Raw genomic sequence first — 19,228 nt, 5'->3', positions numbered from 1 at the left:
GATCTTCCATTAGCAATATGCATCTTTGCTTAGAGAATAATCGGCATTATGGAGGCGCCTAACACTATATATTCCAACAGTATGGGGGCTTTTGACTATATACCGAGAGAAATATCTTATTAATATCACGAGCAGTAAGCACAGTATACGTTACCGGGTCAGAGGTAGACAGAGTTTAAGATAGGACCAGTGCTCAAGAACTTTCCTAGTAGTCAAAAAATAATCCAAGTTTCTTTTAGTATATTTTTCTTGTAGTCAGTTTCCTTTGTGAGTTTTTCTTTTTGTTTGTGTGAGTGAGAGCCCCTGATGCTCTGCACACAAGTAATTATTTTCCACCTTATCTAAGAATCATACCCTTCTGGATTAGGGATTTCTAATCAGGTAAGGTAGGTGTATTTGTATGCTAATAACACAATGATGTCATATTAACCCTTAATATGCTAGATGGGATGCTGCCCATCTGCCCCCAGATGGCACTGTTGTACTGCAGATGAATATCACAACCTTAAACACTAATTCTAAATACCTAATAATACGTTCACATGACCTTCTTAATCTTTCCAATATACATCAGTAAGGAAGGTCTCTTCCTGGCACTTTTAATTACCCATAACCTAGTCTTGTTGAAGTCACTGTTTTCTCCTATCTTTTTGAATATATGTTAACGGATAACGGTACAATGGCCTTGTTACTCGGCCTCGGGACTTGCATACTTTACTTGTCCACATAGATGAATAACTACCGTCTGAAATAACATTTAACTCTTCTCAGAAATCCAATTATCAGAAACTTACTTCAGTGTTTCTGTATCTTCTACAGGATACAATCTAAATGACACATATATGGTACAATATATATATATAAATCGATACATTGTTACACATAAATAACACATTATATGAATCATTGGTTAAAATATGTTGCAAATCTAAATATACCATACAGAAATATATAGAATATAATTATGAATATATGAATTGGACCTCACACAGCAGATGTGTCTTAAGGATATAAATTCTTATCTTGACATGGCTTAACCATTAAACAAACATTGTTCTCTTCAGACAGACATGTCTGGAGAAGCCTGTATACTCTCCATATACAGTGTGTCTTAAGGATATAAATTCTTATCTTGACATGGCTTAACCATTAAACAAACATTGTTCTCTTCAGACAGACATGTCTGGAGAAGCCTGTATACTCTCCATATACAGTGGGATGCGAAAGTTTGGGCAACCTTGTTAATCTTCATGATTTTCCTGCATAAATCGTTGGTTGTTACGATAAAAAATGTCAGTTAAATATATCATATAGGACACACACACACAGTGATATTTGAGAAGTGAAATTAAGTTTATTGGATTTACAGAAAGTGTGCTATAATTGTTTAGACAAAATTAGGCAGGTGCATAAATTTGGGCACCACAAAAAAGAAATGAAATAAATATTTAGTAGATCCTCCTTTTCCAGAAATTACAGCCTCTAAACGCTTCCTGTCGGTTCCAATGAGAGTCTGGATTCTGGTTTAAGGTATTTTGGACCATTCCTCTTTACAAAACATCTTCAGTTCATTCAAGTTTGATGGCTTCCGAGCATGGACAGCTCTCTTTAAGTCACACCACAGCTTTTCAATTATATTCAGGTCTGGGGACTGAGATGGCCATTCCAGAATGTTATACTTGTTCCTCTGCATAAATGCCTTAGTTGATTTTGAGCAGCGTTTAGGGTCGTCTTGTTGAAAGATCCAGCCCCGGCGCAGCTTCAGCTTTGTCATTGATTCCTGGACCAATACATTGGTCTCCAGAATCTGCTGATACTGAGTGGAATCCATGCGTCCCTCAACTTTGGCAAGATTCCCAGTCCCTGCACTAACCACACAGCCCCACAGCATGATGGAACCGCCACCATATTTTACTGTAGGTAGCAGGTGTTTTTCTTGGAATGCTGTGTTCTTTTTTCTCCATGCATAACGCCCCTTGTTATGGCCAAATAACTCAATTTTAGTCTCATCAGTCCACAGCACCTTATTCCAAAATGAAGCTGGCTTGTCCAAATGTGCTTTAGCCCACCTCAAGCTGCACTTTTTGTGCTGTGGGCGGAGAAAAGGCTTCCTCTGCATCACTCTCACATACAGCATCTCCTTGTGTAAAGTGCGCCGAATGGTTGAACGATGCACAGTGACTCCATCTGCAGCAAGATGATGTTGTAGGTCTTTGGTGCATACCACTTCTCAAATATCACTGTGTGTGTCTCCTATATGATATATTTAACTGACATTTTTATCGTAACAACAAACGATTTATACAGGAAAATCATGACGATTAACAAGGTTGCCCAAACTTTCGCATCCCACTGTATAAACACATATCTTTTAGCAATAACTTTTAAAATACAATGTCCTTTGTATTCACCATAACGCTTATATAAACTGAACTTGCCATGAACTCATCTTGGCCTCTTCAGCCACATAACAGAACTTTGGTTCAAGCTGATTTCATTCTTAAAGGCAATGAGCATTCATTTTGGCTATAATATCATTAGATAATACTGTACACATGAAAATGCACAACAAATCCCCCTTCATTACAATATATTCCATGCGATAAATGTGAATGTATTGGAATGTCTAAAAGGCTTTTCATACGTCTTCTTCAATGCGTAGACTTGGTTTATAATGTTCCAACCAGAGCTTGGCTAAAGTTTTTCTGGAGAACCTTATCCAACACATGACTTGGATGGTCAAGATACTCAACCATCCCATAGATCCTGCATGACAGAATATAGGTTCGATAAATTTTTAGTGAACCGATCTCAAGTTCCAATGTTTTGATAGAGATGGAATTGGCAACTGTTACACCTGTGGCAATGACAGCATCTACTACGCTAAAGATTATAGCTGCTACGATGGCAGAAATAAACCACTTCTTTGATTAGTAGAAAACTGCTCTCTGGTCAAGGTCTTTCTCACTTGTTACAGGATCTGCGTAATCCTTTCTTGGGAATATCCGATATGCATCTGGTACCAGGCTTGGATTCCTGGCGACAGGATCTCGGACACGTTGAATTGCCTTTCTACGAAGATACGTGGATCCAGACTGATGTAAATCTTTTGGGATAGAATCCTCTTATTCATCAGTATGAATCCCGCGGTGTCCTGTAGCATGATTCCGGATAAAGTACCTGGCACAGCAATCGGCTCAGTGTGGAACTCCTTCCCCAAGATTAGGATGACATAAGCAATTGCAATCATCTTAGTTGGCATCTTGCACTTATAAAATTGTGTGACACATATGAGTACATACATCTTTTACTTTTTATCCTGCAAGAAACGAGTTAATGCTATCATATATCTTTGATTGGCATAGGTTCTTTTTTTTAACAGAGCAAGTTCTTTGTTTTAGAGGTAAGTTAAGAGATGTTTAGTTATGGAGAAAACACACGTGAGGTCGTGTTAGTACACATGTTTGTTCATACAATACCAATCCTTGTTTCCGTCTTTAGCTGAAACCGTAAAATCTCTTCCCCAGTCTTTATCCAACTCCTTCTATCTCGCGAAGTCGTGAGCTAGGATGACAAACACGTAATTGGTCTACAAATTCATCCCCCTTAGGGATTTTTGTCTTGTAGACCACAGGTGACAACTTGTCAGTGATGACATAAGGTCCTTTCCAGGAAGGTGAGAACTTTTTCTCCTTCACTTGATCCCGAGCTAAGTTATAGAGATAAACCTGATCGGAAATATGATACTCCTTCTGAGTAGTTTTCAGATTGTAGTACGTTTTAGCACTCACTGCGGCCTTCTCTATATTCTTCTGGGCAAAAGCATGTTGAAGGTGCTTGCGTAGATTTTCCACATATTGATGAGATGTTGTAGCATTTATTAAATTGTGGTCTGTCGTCCGGTAGAGTAAATGCTGGGGTAACACCATCTTCCTGCCTGTGATCATTTTGAAGGGAGAAAGTTTGGTTGCTGCGCTCGAGGTGGTTCTGATGGCCATAAGAACCAAAGGCAACTTGACACCCCAGTCCGTACCGGATTCATTGACAAACTTTTCTTAAATGTTCATAATGGATTGGTTGTAGCGTTCCACTCCAACACTAGAAGCTGGCCGATAAGCTATATGCAGCTTCCTTTTTACCCCCTGTATCTCCCACATCTTTTTGATCACCTGACTAGTGAAATGACTTCCACGATCGGACTCGATGCGTTGGGGAACCATGTTATGGATCATCATGTGCAATGGATCCTAATGGATGTTAATTATAGGAGTGGGTTTTACCTTCAGGCCGAGTTGCTGCATCCGGTTGGACAAACAGATCAAAGCATCTGCGTTCTTCAAATTTTGTCCCTTCTTCACTTGAATGGGAATAAGAAATGGTTTGCACCTTTCAGGGATTTTAACCTCATCAGCAACCATGATACTCACGGCATAGGGCATCTGTTGTCCCCATCTTAAGGCTTGCGCCACATCCTGGAACCCCTCTGGGTCTCCTGGTAATCTGAACCATAGATTATTATTGACCAGATCAATTTGCATTGCAAATCGATGCAGAAGGTCGTTACCTATATACATCTGATGCCGTGGTTCATTCAACACGACGAAAACATGTTCTGTAGTCTAACTTCCTATGGAGATAGACAAAAGACAACTTGCAACCACATTATGACTCTGGGAATCTTCATCCAGATCATGAACCCAATGGTCCTGTGGAGAGGAAATGTTAATCATTTTAGGATTGGTTAGCTGTTTTAAGAGTCCTAAGCTTACGTAGCTGGCGTTGGATTTCAGATCCAATTTGGCATATTTCACCCGGGATATATTGTTCACCTGTATGGGAATCAATAAATTGTCATTGACCTGTTCAATCCCTACCATGGATTGAGTATACTTGGCCAGGTCAGCGACTTCGTGATTTCCCCCTTCAAGAGAAATAGTCAATATATCCTCATCCAAGGTTACTTTTTTGATTCTGTCCTTCTGGATGGTAATGATATGAGCGGCACCGTTGATAGCTTCCTCAGGCTTACCATTTTTCAGGATCGTGACATCTGGCGTTTGACTGTTCCTAAAATGAACTTCAACAGAGTTAGGCCTCACTTCAATTACATGACAACCACGTTGGGTTTGTGCATTGCAAGAGTATCTATAGGCATGGGGGCCTTCACCTGAGTCCAAACTGCTTGATTAATGAAGTCTATTATGGAACTCAGCCTTTTCAGAAGGTCAATTCCTATGATCAGCCGATCATATGGAAGGTCCACAATCAGTGTGGGGTGTCTAATTGTCTTCTTGACAATTTTAAATTTCATCCATGCTGTACCTTTTGTGGCAAAACCAACCTCACCACTGGGTGCTGGAGAAGCCTGGTTGCCAGCCTCTTGCCCCAGGATTATGGGCCCTCTCATCAGCCCATACTAAACTTAAACTCCATGGCTATTTGACTGTGTTTTTGGCATCTGAGTGCTGTTCTATATATTGAACGCTCAGATCCAAGCCATCTGGGGATAAGTTGAATGTGGGGGTTCTGTTCAGTTTGATAGGAGTTATGTATGTTTGTGTAGTTTTGCTGTTGTGAATAGAGGTATTACCACACCCAGTTAAGCCAATTATCTCACACAGCCTAACTCTGTAAAAACTGGTTTTGGGCAGAAAAGCCATCCTTCCTTTGGCCACAAAGGATTTTTACTAACTTTTGAACCCCTGGTCTAATTCGTGTCATTTTTGGATATGTTAAATGTCTGTGTTTACTGTAATGGTTGTGACATTGTATATTTGAATAGTGATTTCTGTCCTGTTGTCCCCACATGTACAATGGTGATGTCCCTTTGTCCTGAGAGATAATTTAATTACTCCTCGGTTGTCTCCAGGGCAAAGAGGAGGAAACCAGGATGCATTGTGTCTGTGTATCCTGAATTGCTGCCTCTGTCCTTGGAGATAAATTGGATTACTTCCCAATTATCTCCAGGACAGAAGACTCTGTAAAACTGTGTATTTTCCTGCCTGTGATGATTACATTAACCCATTGTGTAAGGTAATTGTGTCACAGGCAGAGGGGAGGATTTTGTGTGGGAGGGTCTGAGTGTATTGTACGTGTTTACTGGTTGTTTTACAAAACCCTGTGGGTGGTAATAATGTGTAACAATGTTATATAAGAACAATAAACACACAGCTATGGCTGTCCACTGCTTTACCCTCAACACAGAGCTTGGTCTTGTTCTTGGGGGGATTCACTGTATGCTGTTAGAAACTGATTGCAAGGAGTGTAAGCCGCTTGGGTGCGTTTCCTATTTGTCTGCTAGCAGCTATTCGTGAGGTTCTGTTTGGAGTTTGGAGCATTTCCTTGTATGCCGTCACACCTTTTACCTGCAAAGCGTCTCCATTTACACTTATCAAAGAGCCATCGAATGATTTAAATCTCGGTCTTTTTGCTGTTATATCCAGAACCTGTTGGAAATAACTGTATGATAAGATAGTGGCCTGTGATCCCGTATCAAATAAACCCCTGATCGGCCCAATATGTTCTTCTTGGAGATAGGAATTCACAAAATATCAGCCTTCAACCTAAAATAAATCACATAGGAAGTTAGGGTGTCTATTCATTTCATTCTTTCTGAGAGAGTGACCTCTCTGCAGCGTTGCGACCTCTGGTAAATCCTTGACATTCCTGCTGCAGGGAACAGGAGTAGTAGCCCCCACCTTTTGGGAAAACTGGACTATGTCACAGTTTATAGACGGTTCACAGGAACCTCCTCTCACCTGTAGCATGGCACTGACTGATATTATACAGTGTGGTGGGAGCCGTCACCAAGCTATCCAAGTGAGCTTTAATGTCAAGATCTCTAGCTAGGTTAAGTTTGATTTGGATTGGCATCGCATCATAGAACAGCTGCTTAAACTCTTCAGATTCCCAATTTGGGGATCTATATGCCAACCCATAGGCATTTTTAAGCACAGAGAGGAATTCACGGGGACTCTGATTGGGCCTACATGTAAGCTTATATATGTCCCGTTTTGCAGCAGTAATGGTTCGGTAAGGTCTGAATTCCAGTTTAATTTCATGCAAGACATCTTGCCATTCCTGAATTCCTCTATCCCTAAAGGAAGTAAAATAGTAATGGTTCTTATCTTCAAATGCCCATGGCAGGAATCTGATCCTATCAACATCAGAGTACAACTTTAAAGAATCCATAGTGGACTCATACAGTTCTAAGTGGTTTGCTATTTGAGAAGATCCTTTCTTAGAGAACTTGGGCACAGTGGCATTCAAAAACGTAATGATGCTTGAGGAACTCTGATCCTTTTCTGAATACTGAGGATTTTTCCTCCTAGAGACCACTTCAGCATATGATGGTCGCCTCGGACCCTGATCCCCCTTATGGGAAAACTCATGCCTGTGTGGTAGAGAATAAGACACACATTTTCCAACATCACTGTCAGAATCACATACACTTTGATCACTTCCATGAGACACATATGGCACAGGGGATTTAACCTTTATATCTCTCTCCAGGGGAATATGTGGCTAGACACTTATAGGGGCTTCCATGTTGCTGGCGCCTAGTAAGGTGGTTACAGTTTGGAATGCCTGACTTAATTGGGTCAACGCCTCCTGCGTAATCATGCCATCACTTTCAGGTGGCTTAGGGTCTGGGATGGAGTTTGCTTTAATAGTATGTGATGACATGTCTGGATGTTGGGGACTAAGATTTGAGGGGTCTGGAGATCCCACAGTATTAGACGGATATTTATCAGCATTAATTACAGTATGGCTTGATTTGCCTGTCTGCTGAATTTTGGAATATTGGAGGTGTAACTCCTCTAAGTTACTTTTTGCCTTTTGGTATGCATCATGGCTGTGATCAAGATTGTATTTTAAGTCCTTAACCGTGGCCTCTGTGACTCTGAGATCTGCTTCTAGCTGGGCTACATAGTTCTCCATTTCCTTCACAGACTCATGTCTCTTTTCTGATAGAGTACTGACCGCCAACAATGCATAGAAAACAGGTGACAATGTGCATAAAAGGTGTTGGTCTCACCAAGTAATTGTATGAACATGAACAGTTTCATAGAGATAAATATGCACATTATACAGGGATGACACAAAATACATTTTGATGACATAAGTTAGAGATAGTAGCAAGGTGCAAAAGAGTGGTAATGGCACTCTGGGTCATTACACCTTAACTGCCTGAAATCGTGTGCGTGCCACTGGCTGATGCAGCAGTTGCTGCGACAGGCTGGACCACCACATCGGAGCCACTTTATGGTGACACTAGATATGTTGATACAGGCCTGTGGTGCAAACATTGGCCACGCTTCACCTTCTGCCCACAGATTCTACAAATGGCCATGTTCACCTCCTTATCAAAAAACTGCCACACTGCCGAGTACGTGATTTTATCCCCAACATTCCGCACTTACTGCTACTGCCGCTGCTTCCTTGAACCCCTGCACCACTACTTTCCAGGCAGGTAGGCTCCTACGAAGCAGGTGGCCTACCCCGGGCTCGTTTGGCTCCCGACCTCCCACTGCTGCCAGCCTGCTGACTCCAGACCACGCTAGCAACTTGCTGGCTCCGATGCTGCCTCATGGGCAAGCTGCCACCCTCTTCTCCCGATAATGATGAAGCCCCTAATTCACCCGGCTCCCAAGTGCGATCAGCTATATTATCATCATCGAGTACTGTCTGCAAGTCACTGATGTCCTCCTCAATGGTCTCTGGGTCAGGGTCTGAACGCTTGCAACACCAGCTCCCATGCCACTCTCCTCATCACTACTTGCCCACCTACCGGAGGAAGCAGTGGATGTCTCCTCGACATCTTGGCTGGCCAGTAGCTGCTGACTGTTCTCTAGTAGCTCGTCCTCACTGTATAGTGGAGCTGAGCCCACAGCATATAATACTTCTCTGGCTGAGGAGACAGAGACAGCTTGAGGACAGGTGAGGGCACAGGGCCTGCTCCCAGACCATGCCAACTAAGGGTTCTGTCTGACGTCACTTGGGACGAAGTGGATGACTGAGTCAACCATTCAAGAACTGCTGGGTTGCTGGTCAAGACACTGCGACTCCTGCTGCCACGTCCCCTTACTCTGCTGCGACCCGGGCCTGCGCCAGAAACATTTAGACCTCTGCCACTACCCTGTGCAGGGCCTGGCACTTCTCTGTCTGACATGCTGTTAGATCAAATAAATAAATAAAAAGGAAATGAAAACACCCCCAAAAAAGTCTGTAATTATCTCACTTCACCACACAACAGCTAATAAGCCTTAGAACATATAACTGCACTGCTGAACGGCAAATAGGCCCTTACTTTTTTCCACTTATACACGCCACAAAAGGCTTTAAAACATATAACTGCACCGCATAACGGCAAATAATATATACATTTTTTTGCCACTAATACACGCCAAAAAGGGCTTTAGAACATATAACTGCACCGCTGAATGGCGAATAGGCCCTTACTTTTTTCCACTTATATACACTACAAAAGGCTTTAGAACATATAACTGCACGGGCAGAACGGCAAATAGGAATCAATGGGATAGAATACTGATTCCTAATGGTAATCGTATTCAACCTTCTGTAGTCGATACAGGGTCTGAGACCACCGCCCTTATTTTTTAACAAAAAAGAACCCTGCACCCATGGGAGAGGTGGAGGGTTGAATATGTCCCTTTTTAAGGCTCTCCCTAATGTACTCCTTCATAGCGCTGCGCTCAGGATCAGATAGGTTGTAAGTACGTCCCTTGGGAAATCTAGACCCTGCTACTAAATCTATAGTGCAATCATAGGGTCTATTGGGAGGAAGAGTCTTGAACTCGGATGTGGAAAAAACATCTTGAAACTCTTCAATATACGGAGGAAATCCCTGCCTGGACAAAGGTCAAACAGTATTTACAATTGGGACCCCATTTTTCTAACTCACTCATGGTCCAGTTATTGACCGGGTTGTGTAGCTGAAGCCAAGGCATCCCTAAGACCATTTCTATGGGTAGATTTTTGAGAATAAAAAACAAACACTTTTCTGAATGACATACCCCTACCGACAAGGTTATTTCAGGAGTACAAAGCTTGACAGTTCCTCCCAGCATGGGATAAGATAAGATAAGGTAAGATGCCTTTATTGTCACTGTACAATACAATGAAATATTGTTTGGAGCAATCCTAGATGCCATGGACAGAGGAACAAGAACTGACATTTAAACTAAAGCATTACACTAGAAAAAAAAAACATTGCACTAGAAGGCATTACTATTTACAGTTCACAGCATATATAGCAAGAGCAAGGTAGGAAGAGCTTATGAGTATATACACACACTGATTCAGACACCACTGCAGACAAGAGGTCATTATGGGTTCATGAATGCAGCAGTAACTTTCAGTCTGTGGTAGTTTCTATCCTAGGAAGGGGCAATAATCTCCGAGCATTTAGGAGACTGATTGCTTTGGGGTAAAAGCTGTTCTTCAGCCTAGTGGTGCGGGAATGTAGGGCTCTAAAACGCCTACCAGAGGGTAGGGGAATGAAAAGGCTGTGGCCGGGGTGAGTTGGATCCTGGCAGATAATCTTTGCCCTGTTGCTGCAGCGAGCAGTGAAGATGTCATCCAGTGATGGTAACTGAGTACCAGTGATTCTGCCAGCCATTTAATGATGCGCTTGAGGGTCTTCTTGTCCTCAGAAGAGCAGCCGGAGTACCACACTGTAATGCAGTATGTGATAACTGATTCTATGGTGCACCTGTAAAAATTGACTAGCAGCTGTTTTGGGAGTTGTGCTTTCTTCAGACTCCTCAGAAAATAAAGCCTCTGAAGGCCTTTTTGGGAAATTTCTGTTGTGTTTTTTATCCATGACAGGTCCTGACTAATATGAACTCCCAAGAATCTGAAACTTTGAACTATCTCCATGTTTCCACCATTAATGCTAATGTCAGGTGTGACAGCGCAGTGTGAAGGGTAAGTGAGACAGCATCCTCAGTTGACCTATGTGCTCTGTAAGCAAACTGGTATTGGTCCATGAAGGTGCAGATCTTGCTCTTCATGTGCCTGAGGACAAGTTGTTCAAAGCACTTCATAGCAATAGAAGTGAGAGCCACCGGGCGATAATCATTTAAGGTCTTCACCCCGGCCTGTTTTGGAATTGGAACAATTGTGGAGGACTTCAGGCAAGTGGGGACAATGGCCTGCTCTAGTGAGCTGTTAAACATACTGGTAAACACTGTTTTCAGCTATTTAGCACAGTTTTTTAGGACTTTTCCAGGAACTTCATCAGCTGCTTTGTGGGGATTAATGTGGTTTAAGGCCCATTCTACCTCATGTGCTCTTAGCATCAGGGAACTGCAGTCTATGCGACAATATAGGTTGGAGTGGACAGATTCACCACGGGTATTCCAACCTTTACTGCAAACTTAAGATCCATAAAACTAAAGGCAGAACCTGAGTCAACAAATGCTCTACCTGACCCCTTGAGGGTCCCAAAGGCCATATAAATGGGTAGCAACAACTTATTTCTTGCCACCTCCGGAAGTACCTTGTCTTTAGCTCCCTCAAACTTGGACGATCTTCCGGAAAGAGGAATCTTGGGACATTGACAAACCCAATGATCGGAGTCACCGCAATAGAAACAGGTGCCCCGTCGGCAACGTTGTTCTCTTCGGGTCATACCGAGCTGCATAGGTTCGTCCATCTGTGCCTCCAACTTGAGTCCTACAGGAGCGGATTCAGGTTTGGAAATACCCTGTAGAGAAAACAAATGTTCCCGCTGTCTCTCCCTGACACGTCTGTTCAGTCTAATGGCCAAAGTCATGGTCTCCTCTAAGGTCTCAGGACAGGGGTAGCATACCAGCATATCCTTAAGATTCTCAGCCAAGCCTGACCTGAACTGGCTCTTGAGCGCCGGTTCATTCCAGCCAGAGGGTACGCACCATTTACGGAACTGGGTGCAGTAGTCTTTAACTGGCCGATCACCCTGGCTGAGGGCCTTCAAGTGCGACTCTGCTACGGACGCTCTGTCAGGTTCATCATACAGAACCCCCAGTGCTTGAAAAAATGCGTCAACGGATCTATGGCAAGGAGAGTCATGAGGCAAGGAGAATCCCCACTCCTGAGGGTCACCCTGGAGGAGGGAGATAATTATTCCAACCATCTGTTGGTCAGAACCAGACGAATGAGGCCGCAAGCGAAAATATAGCTTACAACTTTCCTTGAAAACCAAAAAGCACTTGCGGTCTCCTGAAAACCGATCCGGCAGCTTGACATGAGGTTCTGCCTGCAGAGCGGCAGAAGAAGGTATTGGGAGCGTCCGGGCGGATTCTTGGGCCTGTATTCTCTCCCCCAGTTCCTGAACAATTTGCGCCAGGTTTTGTACATGGTCGTGAGACTCTGTAAAGGGTCCATGATGATGTATGGGCCTGTGATTCTGTCATGCCGCCGGATAGGAAGGGAGTAAGTGCACCCCCTGTCTGCCACCCATGCCTCTATCCCTACCTACTTGCACTTTCCCGTCCTAGGTAACGGAGCCCAACTGGGCGATGGTCCCTGACCTCAATAAGTGCGGAGAGACAGAGAGGACAGAGACAGAATAGTGGGCAGAGCGGTGACACAATAATAGACCAAGCTAGGCCAAGAGGGTAAGGGCGGCTGGCAAGTAGAAGTTCCAACACTGAGGTTGAGTCAAAACAGAGGAACAACAAGACAAGTCCGTATACAAGCCAAAGGGTCAAAAACGGGAAGGTAGCGTCAGTACACAGGAATGGACAAGAAAAGGTCAGGTCACAAGCCGAAGGTCAAGCCAAGAGGTCACGTCAGGAACAAGGAACAAGCAGTAGCGGGTCAAAAAACAGGCACGGGTCAATATTCAGATATCGCAGAGAACACACTTGAAAATTGCCTAGGACAATTAATCACAGGCAACCTGTGGCCAGCAGGTTGTCTGTTTATACAGGGAGTGCAGAATTATTAGGCAAATGAGTATTTTGACCACATCATCCTCTTTATGCATGTTGTCTTACTCCAAGCTGTATAGGCTCGAAAGCCTACTACCAATTAAGCATATTAGGTGATGTGCATCTCTGTAATGAGAAGGGGTGTGGTCTAATGACATCAACACCCTATATCAGGTGTGCATAATTATTAGGCAACTTCCTTTCCTTTGGCAAAATGGGTCAAAAGAAGGACTTGACAGGCTCAGAAAAGTCAAAAATAGTGAGATATCTTGCAGAGGGATGCAGCACTCTTAAAATTGCAAAGCTTCTGAAGCGTGATCATCGAACAATCAAGCGTTTCATTCAAAATAGTCAACAGGGTCGCAAGAAGCGTGTGGAAAAACCAAGGCGCAAAATAACTGCCCATGAACTGAGAAAAGTCAAGCGTGCAGCTGCCAAGATGCCACTTGCCACCAGTTTGGCCATTGAGCTGCAACATCACTGGAGTGCCCAAAAGAACAAGGTGTGCAATACTCAGAGATATGGCCAAGGTAAGAAAGGCTGAAAGACGACCACCACTGAACAAGACACACAAGCTGAAACGTCAAGACTGGGCCAAGAAATATCTCAAGACTGATTTTTCTAAGGTTTTATGGACTGATGAAATGAGAGTGAGTCTTGATGGGCCAGATGGATGGGCCCGTGGCTGGATTGGTAAAGGGCAGAGAGCTCCAGTCCGACTCAGACGCCAGCAAGGTGGAGGTGGAGTACTGGTTTGGGCTGGTATCATCAAAGATGAGCTTGTGGGGCCTTTTCGGGTTGAGGATGGAGTCAAGCTCAACTCCCAGTCCTACTGCCAGTTTCTGGAAGACACCTTCTTCAAGCAGTGGTACAGGAAGAAGTCTGCATCCTTCAAGAAAAACATGATTTTCATGCAGGACAATGCTCCATCACACGCGTCCAAGTACTCCACAGCGTGGCTGGCAAGAAAGGGTATAAAAGAAGAAAATCTAATGACATGGCCTCCTTGTTCACCTTATCTGAACCCCATTGAGAACCTGTGGTCCATCATCAAATGTGAGATTTACAAGGAGGGAAAACAGTACACCTCTCTGAACAGTGTCTGGGAGGCTGTGGTTGCTGCTGCACGCAATGTTGATGGTGAACAGATCAAAACACTGACAGAATCCATGGATGGCAGGCTTTTGAGTGTCCTTGCAAAGAAAGGTGGCTATATTGGTCACTGATTTGTTTTTGTTTTGTTTTTGAATGTCAGAAATGTATATTTGTGAATGTTGAGATGTTATATTGGTTTCACTGGTAAAAATAAATAATTGAAATGGGTATATATTTGTTTTTTGTTAAGTTGCCTAATAATTATGTACAGTAATAGTCACCTGCACACACAGATATCCCCCTAAAATAGCTAAAACTAAAAACAAACTAAAAACTACTTCCAAAAATATTCAGCTTTGAAATTAATGAGTTTTTTGGGTTCATTGAGAACATGGTTGTTGTTCAATAATAAAATTAATCCTCAAAAATACAACTTGCATAATAATTCTGCACTCCCTGTATACTGAAGGGCAGGGGTCATGTGATGTGGCCAGTGCCACATGACCTCCCACCATGTCTGTAGCCGAGCGCCGAGTTCCCAGCTCGGCGCTCACCCCCTTTGACCATCACTATGGGAACGGGGCACACGGGCCCCACAGAGAGGTAGCCCCCTGTTACCCCAGCAAGCAAGACGCTGAGCGGCTCCCTGCTTGGTGCTACAGCAGGATGCGGCATGCCTGCCTGCCACCGTGTCACACCAGGGCGCTGGCAATGCAGGAGAGGAGACGCACTTCGCCGGTGCCCTGTGACATATAGCCTTTGTGTGGTTGTCTATTGTATGTCATAGATAATAGGAGTCCAAGACGCATCCAGCCATCCTCTTAATGCTGTTTACAAACCATTTTGATGGGTTTCCCATCAATTTCTAACCCTTTTTTTGTGAACCAGACATCCTCTTCTCTTCCAAGCAGGGGGTGCCTGGGGTTCTCCCATTAACTTACATTATGCTCGGGTGCTCGGTAGAGCACTCGAGTATGCCGATGTGTTTTGGCACAAGTCTTTCCTACCACTGTCCCTAGCACCTGCTGATGTCTCTCCCTGCACTAAGTACACTGGAAAATGGCTGAATCCAAGATGGCTGAGGCTATTTATAAGACTGTGACATCACAGGGCTGGCTGGCTACTTATTGGCTGCATTCATGGAATTGTGGGTAATCCCTCGTTCCCAGTGTTCCTTGCTCTATGTCCTAACACGTGCAGTAGCCATTTTACCATGAAACGTGAGGAAATTTGGATTAGGAGCGAATTGAATTTTTCCTGAAATTCGGATCGAATTCCTCTTCATCAACTTCGATTCGCTCATCTCTTTTTTTATATTAAATTTGTTTATTGTTTTTTTTCTTACAATACAAAATTGGAATAAAATTTAACAGTTCTGAGTCCGAATACAACAATGCGCAATCTGCCAACATTACAAATATAAAGAGATATAATACATTGAACAGACAGAAACATACAAATCTAGTGCATAGTCTACACTATTTTAAGGGGTTTCACAAACTCCCTAATCACTTCTATATTACTTTTAACTCGGAACATCTTCTGCCTATCCAACCTTATCGCCCATCTCCCTCCCCCCCGATGGTCATCTCGGTGAACTTCGCTGGTAGCTTCTCCGGTCCCTCTCCCCCCCTGCCCCATTCCGGGACAAAGATAAATACTCCTTCAGGACATACCACATATTCCACATATCTCTCAATCAATGCAAGAAGATTTTTCCATTGCCTGATATTCGGTACTCTTTTTGATCCCCATTCTCTTGCTATAATCACTTTTGCCGCCATGAGGCCTCTTCTCCAGACTCTTTTCTTCTCTCTTTCCCTAATTGGTGACGGGCAACAACCTAGGAGAGCCACTTCCAGTTTATATGGAAGGGATATTAAAGACTCTGCACTTAAAGCTCCAAAAACCTCTCGCCAATACGATTGCATACTTGAACAGTTCCATATCATGTGAATATAATTGGCATACTCTTCACTACATCTCCAGCATTTTGGTTCTCGTTCCTTATAAATCTTACTTAGCAATATTGAGGTCAAGTATATTCTATGAATAATATTGAAACAAATAATCCTAAAATTACTAGAAATCATCTTTTTTATATTTTTGTATATATTCCCCCATTCAATTGTGTGAAATCCAATATCCTTTACCCATTTTCCCTCACTTTGAAATTTTAGTATTTTCCCCATTCCCTTCCTTATTATCCTGTAAACTTGAGAAATGGTCACCCGTGTTGTCGTGTGTTGGTGACAGAAATCTATAAATTTGTGTTTTATTGTGGTAAAATTCGCTCATCTCTAATCACAATGTATTCTGATAAGTCCTGATATTCATGAGCTCCTGCTTCTCCCCAGGCCACTGATTGACATTTTTTTTTTCAAACGGAAATCAGTAGCAGGGAGCTGGGAGAGCAGGAGCTCATGAATATGAGGACTTACCTGCAAGCACTAGAGATGTTCTGCACAGGATGTTAGCAAAACAGCTGGAAAAAGTGACCCAGCATTTTGCTAAGGGGATCTGTCACTAGATTAAAGGGAACCTGTCATCAACATTATGGTGACCTCACTGAGGGCAGCATAAATTAGTGACAGAAATGATGATTTCAGAGGTTTGTCACTCTTGTAAGTGGTTGCTGAGAACCAGCATCATAATTAGGGATGAGCGAATCGACTTTGCATAGAACTTCGTTTCTCCGTACTGTATTAGAATGTATTGGCTCCTTCTCGCGAGACTTCTCATAACTTCATAAATCAATTTCTACTGTGAAAAAACATTTCTGTTACATGGGTTCCAAGGTTCCACTTGGAACCAAACCCGAGTTCGGAAAAATGTTTTTTTTACATTAGAAATTTATTTATGAAGTTATTATGTGAAGTCTTGTGAGACTTCGCAAAGTAATAACTTTGGCTCATAGGAGCTAATACATTCTAATACTGTACAGAGCTCCTGCTACATACAGTATTAGAATGAAGTTTTATGCGAATCGACTTCGGATGTTTCATTCAAAGTCGATTCGCTATTCCCTAATCATAATCATTGCAGCACAGGCCTTGAAAAGAGTCAAATCTACTTGAAAAGAGTCATGGTTATTCATAATCTCCTGCTCTCCCCGCCCATCTGCTGATGATTGGCAGTTCTCTACTAGAGAAAAAGGGAGAACGCTAAGTAGACGCCTGTCAATCGTCAGCAGGTGGGCAGGGAGAGCAAGAATTCATGAATAACCATGACTTGGAATAACCATGACTCTTCTCAGGTGGTTGTCACTCTTTTCACGGCCTGTGCTGCAATGATTATGATGCTGTCTTTTCCAGGCCTAGTCTACAATAATTGTGATGTTGGTTCTCGGCAAGAACTTACTTTTAACTTTTATAAATGACAGACCGCTGAAATCAACTCACTGTCTCTACTTTATTCTACCATTAGTATGGGCAGTATACAGTTGATGACAGGTTCCCTTTAAGCCGCCCATAATTAGGACACAATAAAACTGCTGATAGATTCCCTTTAAGACTTACAGTATACATTTATGGCGTATTCATGGGCTAAATTATAAATGTCAGATAGGTGAATATCTTCTGACTAGGGATGAGAATCAATTTAAATCAAATAGAGTTCTTCAACTGCGAGGGGCTGTATCCACTGCTAAAGAAGCTCCCCCTTGCTACTTGTTTACCAGAGCTGGACATCTCGCGCCTGTGCCACAGCTCTGAGTAGTGACGCAAACACTGAGGTTGTACTACCAATGTCAGAGCAGTGACTGTGCATGCGCCACTAAACTTCTGTCAAAAGAAGTCCCAAATTCACTCCACTAGTGGGATGGGTTAGAAAACCGGAGTAGCATTTCTAGACATGTTAGGTTTAAAGATGGTCCATATTTAACAAGTCATGTGTGATGTTTGATAAATTTGGCGTAAAGTACCAGAATCAAGAAAAACTGACTTTATTACCCTCATGATAAGTTCCCCGCTTAGAGTTATGTTATTCTTCTGTTATTCCTCCTAGAAGTATTTGAATTAATTAAAAGGTGGATGTTACTGTTCCCCCTGTTGACATCTCTTTTCATATATTTTGTGTAGATATTGACATTCTGTTTGTAATTTTTAAGGCGCAATCCCTGCAATGTGCCATCGAAGACAGAATTAAAGGATCAAGAGACCAAGCGCCCGGAATGGTTCACCAAATATTTTTCATTTTGAACAAAGATGACCGAATCAACCGGATACTGCACCCCCTGACTCTGATATGTCACACCATCATGACTGCACTCGATTCACCGCCATAAGAGCTTTGCTGTAAAATTTAATTTTATTAATAAAATATCCTTTGAACTTTTTTTATTATATAAAGAAAAATTATTTATTCCTTTGCAAAATAATAAAAATATGTTAAAATAAAAGACAAGCATCCAATGTGCAGTGTTAAAATGATCTAGCTAATATTTTATCAGTGAGTTTATCCTGAGTAAAAAAAACAACTGACAAATTCAGCAATGCTATACTGGCACACGGGCATCAGTTGAGAGAGAATGGCCCAGATTTACTAAACCTGTAGATGGTGTAGCCTTAGACTGTCTAGACCTGCAACAGATTTACCACAGGGGCTCAGGCTGGATGATAAATCTGGTGCAGGGATAGACACTTTTCTCTGACTCTATGCCAACTATTGGTTGGCGAACTTTGAGACAGATTTTTACGCCAGAATAGCAGTGCAATTTTGGCGCAAAATGTCACATCACAGGTCCACCCGTTTCCCACCTATCCCCACCCCACTCTGTATGATGTGCTGTATGTGTCCAATGTGTCAGTGGGGTGTGTTGATTGTGCTCAGTGTGTCAGTGGGGTTTGTTGTATGTGCCCACTGTGTCAGTAGGGTGTGTTGTATGTGTCAAGTGTGTCAATGGGATGTGTTGTATGTGTCCACTGTGTCAGTGGGGTGTGTTGATTGTGCTCAGTGTGTCAGTGGGGTGTGTTGTATGTGTCCACTGTGTCAGTGGGGTGTGTTGTATGTGTCCAGTGTGTCAGTGGGATGTGTTGTATGTGCCTAATGTGTTAGTGGGGTTTGTTATATGTGCTCACTGTGTCAGTGGGGTGTGTTGTTTGTGTCCAGTGTGTCAGTGGGGTGTGGTTTGTGTGTCCAGTGTGTCAGTGGGGTGTGTTGTACTGTATGTGTCCAGTGTGTCAGTGGGGTGTGTT

General features: G+C 42.8%; 1 protein-coding gene across 4 annotated transcripts in view; it reads left to right on the top strand.

Annotated features, from left to right (window-relative positions):
* FAM184B (family with sequence similarity 184 member B) overlaps positions 1-18,368 on the top strand; it is a 132,206-nt gene extending 113,838 nt beyond the window's left edge. For 3 of the 4 annotated variants that reach the window (XM_044294150.1, XM_044294142.1, XM_044294167.1), the window contains one exon: positions 2,978-3,235. In XM_044294150.1, the coding sequence (XP_044150085.1) occupies positions 2,978-3,104 (127 nt within the window). In that variant the 3' untranslated portion in view covers positions 3,105-3,235. Of the gene's footprint in view, positions 1-2,977; positions 3,236-18,141 lie in introns of those variants that run through there. The other variant, XM_044294158.1, reaches the window with a different exon arrangement.
* Positions 18,369-19,228: the final 860 nt, after the last annotated feature.

The sequence above is a fragment of the Bufo gargarizans genome, chromosome 1 (genome assembly GCF_014858855.1).
Source record: "Bufo gargarizans isolate SCDJY-AF-19 chromosome 1, ASM1485885v1, whole genome shotgun sequence".
NCBI lineage: Eukaryota > Metazoa > Chordata > Amphibia > Anura > Bufonidae > Bufo > Bufo gargarizans.
The sequence above is the reverse complement of the archived record's forward strand: the minus strand, read 5'-3'. Positions and strand labels throughout refer to the sequence as shown.